The 7,415-nt window shown below is 47.2% G+C and overlaps 1 protein-coding gene across 1 annotated transcript; it reads left to right on the forward strand.

Annotated features, from left to right (window-relative positions):
* The first annotated feature begins 940 nt into the window (after window positions 1-940).
* On the forward strand, window positions 941-2,545 carry LOC124668342 (UDP-glycosyltransferase 87A1-like). Its single transcript, XM_047205504.1, has 2 exons — window positions 941-1,430; window positions 1,587-2,545. Exons 1-2 carry the CDS (start codon window positions 941-943, stop codon window positions 2,483-2,485), a joined length of 1,389 nt encoding a protein of 462 aa, XP_047061460.1. The 3' UTR covers window positions 2,486-2,545.
* Window positions 2,546-7,415: the final 4,870 nt, after the last annotated feature.

A 7,415-nucleotide genomic window follows, 5' to 3' on the forward strand; every position in this document is an offset into this window, starting at 1 on the left:
ATTCAAAGAGTACAGGAATATTCACGCCATTAGGTCTTGTTTGGTATTAGAGTGTTAGTGGAAATTAGTGAGGATAATACTCTAGAGTATTGGGTAAACCCCTATCGATTTAGATAAATCTAAGACATTTTTTTATGGATAAAATTGCTAGTAGTATAGGTCTCTGAAAGTAAAAACACAAAAGAGAGATTACCTGTTTTGCAGAGTTATAACTAAAATAACGAAACCATTGAAAAATCTCAAAAAATAATATAAAACATGGATATAACATTATATAAGATGCAAATATGTGACTATGTGAGAATATGTGGCAATAAATTACAAAGTTCATACATGCATTTTACTCTAAGACATCTTTTTATGGATAAAATTTCTAGTAGGAGTAGTATTTACCCAAGAGCTTATACATTTTGTGGACACTTTTGTAGTCTAAATTTACAAAGGAAAACAGTAATGCAACTGCAGTGTATACTTGTTGACATCAGCGATGACCTCATCCATATAATCAGCCGCATGGGCTTTGGGGTTAATTTCTTGCCGTTATGTTTCCGTTCGGTTTGATGTGACATGTGAGTTTGCAATGAAGACATACTGACACATCTTAGATTAATAATAGTAGAGATTATTCAGTCGGACGAATCGGAGTAACATATTCGATACTCTGATGAATTCATTTTTAGAAATCAAAAGCAGAGAGATGAACTCCGTGTAACGATGCTCTCATGAATTATAAAAGCCACCCTCGGCTTCCGAGCGTGTCCCCAGATTAATAGTGTTCGAGGACATTGGAGTGAACAATGTAATAATAAATCAGATAAAAAAGTGACCACGTCTCTATCGTCGTCGTGTTATACAGCACAAATTATATAACTTACAACTTGTTGCAGCAATGGGTCGCACTCCACCGATCTCTCTCTGCAGTTTGAGAGAGAGTCAAACAATGGCATCGATGGCGGCAGCTCGGCACGTGGTCGCGCTGCCGTACCCGGGGCGCGGCCACATCAACCCCATGCTCGTCGTGTGCCGCCAGCTCGTGGCTGCGGACGGCGCCCTCACCGTCACCGTCGTCGTCACGGAGGAGTGGCACGGGCTTCTGGCGTCCGCCGGGGTGCCCCCCACGCTGCCGAGCAGCATCCGCCTCGCCACCATCCCCAACGTCATCCCCTCCGAGCACGGCCGTGGTGCCGACCACGCCGGCTTCATCGAGGCCGTGTGTTTCAGGATGGGGGAAACCGTCGAGCAGCTCCTCGATCGGCTGGAGCGGAGGCCGTTGGCTGTGGTGGCCGATACCTACCTGCCGTGGGCGCTAACGGCCTGCGGGCGGCGCGGGATACCGGTGTGCTCGCTTTGGACTCAGCCGGCCACGTTCTTCTTGGCGCTCTACAATTTGGACCTGTGGCCGCCGGTGGACGGCCGGCACTCCGACGAAGGTGAGTAGCTGTTCATTTCAACATGCTCCGGTATTTGTTTCAGAGTGATATGCAAGAACAATCGTGTAATTATGCTAAGTTTGTTTGCAAAATGCATCGCCAGTTCGTCCTTCAGCTAATCGTACATAACTGGTGTACCACTTGCATCCTTTGCAGAACTAAGCATCAGGTCTCTGGAGGAGTATGTCCCGGTCGCGTGTCTCTCGTCGGTAAGACTGTCTGATCTCAAGATCTTCCGCGCGTGGGAGCGCCCAATGAAAATAGCAGCGGAGCTGTTCGGCAACGTGCGCAAAGCGCAGTGTGTCCTCTTCACCTCCTTCCTCGAGCTTGAACCCTGCGCCATCAACGCAGCAGCAGAGTCGCTCCCATGCCCCGTGTATCCAATCGGCCCTTCGGTCCCGTCCATGCCGCTCAACGGCGACAACAAGATCCACGACGAGGAGCAGCGTAAGTGGCTGGACGCGCAGCCGGAGAACTCGGTGGTGTACGTCTCGTTTGGCAGCTTCGTCGCCATGCCGCCCTCGCAGTTCGAGGAGATCGCCATGGGGCTGCGCGACAGCGGCGTCAGGTTCTTCTGGGTCGCCCGGGACAGGGCCGCCGTTCTGCGGCAGACGTGCGGCGACAAGGGGTTGGCGGTGCCATGGTGCGAGCAGCAGAAGGTGCTGTGCCACCCCTCCGTCGGCGGCTTCCTCAGCCACTGCGGGTGGAACTCGGTGCTGGAGGCCGTCTGCGCCGGGGTGCCATTGCTCGGCTTCCCTGTTTCGTGGGATCAGCTGGTGAATGCGCGGATGGTCGCCGACGACTGGAAGGTCGGCATCGACCTGAGGGAGCAGAGAGGCGAGGATGGTACCGTGGGCAGGGCCGCCATCTCTGCTGCCGTGAGGAAGCTCATGGATTTCGACAGTGGCGTTGGGCAGGAGATGAGGAGAAGAGCTGCACAACTGCGCCAGGTTTCTCGGAGCACGGTCCAGGAAGGCGGCTCGTCGCATCGTTCTTTGAACGGTTTCTTGCAGGATCTCGTGGAGTGGAAAGTGGATGCAACGGAAACTTGCTGATTTTTTTTCTTCATTTAGTCAGTGAGTGATAGAAAAGAACAAGTTGTTTACGGATCCAAATAATGTGCTGCAATAATAAGCTCAGTATTTTTTATAAAAGAAATATATTAATAGGGCGAAGATATCTATTACACCTAATAACGTAATATCTCAATAGCAGTACGGATGCACACATAAAAGAAACTGAGAAATAAAAGTTTCGCTACGGCATTTTAGCTCTAGCACAACAATACAACCACCACTAAGATAACACCTTAACTTCATGTTATCCAAAAGCAACATCTTGAAAAAGGGTGCAGTGCACAAGCGCCGTCGTCGCTCGATCAAAGATCTTAGGTTTTTAGCCTGAAGATAGTTCCACTCAGAAACAATGTCTTCAACAAAGTCATTACCAAACACCTCAAATTAAGGCTAGATCTTGGATTTTCATCCTGCAAGGTAAAACTCTGAGCTACACTAGTGCTGCTGCCCCCACTTGCATACTGCTGTTGCGAAATTCAGAACATGAAGCAAATTCCTCAACAACGCAGAGACTCGAATCTCCATTGCTAGTCCTCAAATTCGTCCTTCATGATATTCTCCGCCTCAGACTTTACCATGGACAAAAATGTCACCTCAATGGAAACAAATAATATAGGTTTGCGCCGCTCCCTTCAGAACCAAAAGGTCGGAATAAAAGCATGGGTGCGCACGACCAAATATCACCTGATTCAGCAAACTCCAGTCATAAGGCGCACTAGGGATTCACCGGCGGAGCCTTCGGGAATTCAAGACACCATCTAGATCAAGAATGACCGGCCTTAGGTAGTTATTCATCTTCACACAAGAAAAACCCTAGGAAACCACCTTTATTCAAAATCAGAGCCATTAGCCCCCATGCCACTAGCTGGCAGCCGAGGTGACGACGAAGTGACGGGACGAAGAGGAGACCGGCAAGACACGCACAGCTAGATAGCTGCCCACAGAGCCGTGAAACAGCTAGCCGCGTCACACCACGCGAACGTGGCCACCATCGTGGAACGGCCATGCCCACTGGGCCCAGACCGGGCCTAGATCAACTTGCATAGCCACTGAACTAGGGCATAGGGCAGCCCCCCACAGGCCAAGACGTGCAACCGATCTCCCCGACGATCCCCTAGCACCTCGACGCCTACTCCTCCGCACCACCAGGCCCACCCGACGCCGTGTCTCACCGCATGAAGACACATCAATGACATGTCGCCCTAGAAAACACATAGGAGAGAGGCGGGCACCTACCTCGCTGGACTCCGGCTCGCAGGAGAAACATAGGGTTAGGTGCACTACAACAACACATGCAGACCTAGAGGTTTTAAGCACCGAGGTACACGCCTAGTCGTTGTGCTCGCGCTAATGCGTCAAATAAAAGCCGACATAAACAAGTAAATAACAATGTCAAGAAATTGCAGATGCCGCGATATTTTTTCTCTCACGACACTTAGGGATCCGCCACACACAATTATACACAACATAAATGCTGAAATTGTCTCACATTAATTGATAGCGCAAAATTTACTACCGTGATGCAAATAAGTGGCCCGCATATTCATGTTGTGATCCGTTTGCGGCACATAAACTAATTATGATTAAAAAATCATACAATTAATTGATCCATTTCTTCATTCAGAAAGCATACATTTCATTAGGATATAAATACCATTAGGGTTACAACAATATAACAATGCAATCACTTCCCAAAAGAAAGGAAAAAATAATAGAGTCCAAGGATATGTGGAGAAATTAGGGCCTCCCTGTTCTGTTAAATTCTTTACCAATGGTATAGTGATGGCGGTGGCGACATGGTCGATGTCCTCCGCGCTTGGTACTATGATGGCGGCGGCAAAACGAATGTCATCTTTCGCACACGGTACTATGAAGGTGGCGACGGCATGTGCGCCATCCTCCATGAGCCTTACACCGACGACGGCGTCCAGATGCCCTCGATTTTCCATGCATGCTTGGATCTTAAAGAGACAACAGACAAATTAAAGAAAGAACAAGATGAAATACGTCATGTTTGTGGATTAGATTAACAACATACCTTGGACTCGGGAACACAGGTGGAAGATTGCGACATGGAGGCAGTGCTAGATCGGGAGATAGTACCTGACATGGAAAACCTCCACGGTTTTAGCTTTCGCGGCATCTCCTAGGCACGACAAGAGTGAGGAGGGCGGTTATTACCAGAGATGAGAGTAGGTGAGATCTGGTTTTCTTTGAAATGATGGCCCGATCTAGGGTTTTTATTCCCAAGCGGTAGTCAATAAAGGGGAATGCAATAGCGTATGAAGTGAGGAGTGGGGAGTGGGAGCAAAGGGGATCCTGCATTATATAGGAAACGGGGTTGTAAGGTAGGAGTTTGAATTTCTTTATGATGTCTAGAATAATTTGGCTACCTACGTGGGCTGCGTTTTCACATAGGGCTCATATGAACCCCAAGCAATACTTGGTATATGTGGGCCACACAAGTCAGCGGGAAGTGCTGGAACATTCTTCAGTTTTGAACCAATTATGAACCGTGCTTAGAATAGACGGCGCAATTATTAATGCCTCTATTCTACCATGACACTATAAAGAACCTGGGTTTCCTGCAATCTGCCACACGCCGATGCTAGATTATGTGGAGCCCATAGGATCTGATGCAGCTGACGAGACATATTCCAAGGTGGATTCGCCCGGATCTTCTTCGCCGTGTACAATAGCAGACGAGTCAAAGCATGTAGATATGCTCATACCAGTTCTAGCCACTTAAAAGTACTCACGTGGATCTAGTAGGAACTAATGGCGTCCTTGATCGTGGGTGCGGGCATCTCTCTGATGACCTTGACACCGCGGGTCCAGGGCTCCCTCATCCGTTGGTGCGGACACCTCTCCAACGACCACGACCGTGAGTGCGCGCACCTCACCACCGCTCTGCATAATCCACCCGCGAGCACACCTTTGGCTGTATTTGTAAGACTTTTTAGTTTTTCGTAGATTCATTCATTTTTGTTTGTATCTAGTCTGCTTTTATTGTGTAAATTCACTTATTTTGGTCCATACCTTTTCCACTTGAAAATGTCTAAACGGTCTTACATTATTGAACACATGAGTATTTCTTTCGACTATATATGATAGGAATGTTTATCGTGAATAGATTTATCTATGTTAGTTTAGTTGGCCGATGACAGTGGCAGCTTCTGATTCTTTACAATGGCATTAAACTAGCTATGAAAAACAAGCGTAACAAGGTACCTTGTTCTTATCCGCATGTGCCCTCCACCATGAGAGGTACACTAGCTAGTGAGACTTGTATGTTGTAATAACATGTACATGTACATATGTCGAATAATATAACTAATGAGGCTTAGTTTCAACTCCATATTCCTGATCTACCAAAAAGTATGGCCTTTGCTATATGTTTGGCAATGGTCTCGATATGATTAGATCAAGAAGGATAAATCCAAGGCAGTTAATCAGAAAATACAAACCCTAGATTCCTTATTACGTTTGCACCATGAGTAAGACCACCATATGCAAGTCAATAGGTTTAACAAATTTTATTTTAATTCTTTCAATATTGTTGATATCATGTTACGTTTGATATCATGTTACAAATTTTCTTTTAATTCTTTCAATATTGCACCATGAGTAAGACCACCATCTGCAAGAGCACCCTAGATTCCTCATTACGTTTGCACCATGTGATAACATAGACTTGGATACTGAATGGTTGTTAGGATATCTTGATACGTTATTCCGTAACTGGGTAACAGTGAAGGTGGTCTTGAGGTATGACAGAAAATTGTCGTAATTCTATGTTATGTCAAGACTGCGCCAACTTATGTATTAGTATGTTCGCCATTGTTTGGTTGAACAATGTGATTAAGTCGTTAGTCGCATTAACATCAATAATACGGTACGAGTAAAAGAGTACATGTAGAGTAACGAGAAATTGAGGTTAACATAATAGTTTCACCTTGGGTTATGTAAAGTATCGCGAAGCAATATGAGATGTTCAGATACATAATACAGAACGTTCACACATCTTCATGTTATATGTGGGGATTGTTACATCTATCAAGAGCACGTCAACAATTATTGTTGCCTAAAGTGTTCTCGACATATCCAGATATATTCGAACCCCTAGGGTTACACACTTAAAGGCTGAAGCGACGAGTGTGCGGAGGTGATTGATGTCGATTTCCTCGTTTTTCTTGGCCAAAAGTTCCGCAGCCTTCTGCATGTTTTCCTTTGGAGTTGTGAGCGGCTGCTGATTAGAGGGAGTTGCAAAGGTGATCTTGCGGGGGCCGATGGCGTCCCGTCGGATCTTGTCTGCTTCCTTGTGAGCGTCCTTTATCATGGACTCCCAATGTTCTCGGAGTTTTTTGGCCTTCTGCAAAGAGTCAACAGCTTCACGCTCTCTCTGGCGGAAACCATCCATTGCTTCTTGAGCCTCTTGCCTTTCTTCCAGCATCGCCGCTGCGGTGGTGGAAATTTTCTTGGCGGTAGCCAGCATCTCCCTTCTTGTAGCTTCTAGAGCTACTGGATCTGCGGCTTCCTCCGGAGTTATAGGCTTGTTGAGGACTTCTGTGAGAATTAAGGCTCCTATGCCTGCTTGCTCCACGAGTTCTTCTGAGGTCAGGTAATCCTTGCTCTCGGAATCGGAACGTCCTGCCTTCATGGGGTCGGAAGGAGTTGCTTCTTCGTCGGCATCCTCTCCTAGCCCAGTTATGGTCGCAAGGACCTCTTTGGGCGGAGCTGATTCCGCCTCAGCTTGTTCTTCGTCCTCCAACTCCTTCGTGAGGCGGTTGTACTCTTCTGTGTCCATAGTGGAGGCGTCATCGGAGATTGGACTCAGATTGCCCAGGATCGACTCTTCTTTGTCTCCGGCATCCTCCTGCTGTTGGGGGGCTTCGCTTTCTCCGACAGC

Source organism: Lolium rigidum, chromosome 6, assembly GCF_022539505.1.
Source record: "Lolium rigidum isolate FL_2022 chromosome 6, APGP_CSIRO_Lrig_0.1, whole genome shotgun sequence".
In the NCBI taxonomy this organism is placed as follows: domain Eukaryota; kingdom Viridiplantae; phylum Streptophyta; class Magnoliopsida; order Poales; family Poaceae; genus Lolium; species Lolium rigidum.

Coding starts and splice junctions, on each gene's coding strand:
- LOC124668342 (XM_047205504.1), top strand. CDS start 941: ATGGCATCGATGGCGGCAGCTCGGCACGTGGTCGCGCTGCCGTACCCG. Junction 1,431..1,586: donor CGGCCGGCACTCCGACGAAG/GTGAGTAGCTGT, acceptor CATCCTTTGCAG/AACTAAGCATCAGGTCTCTG.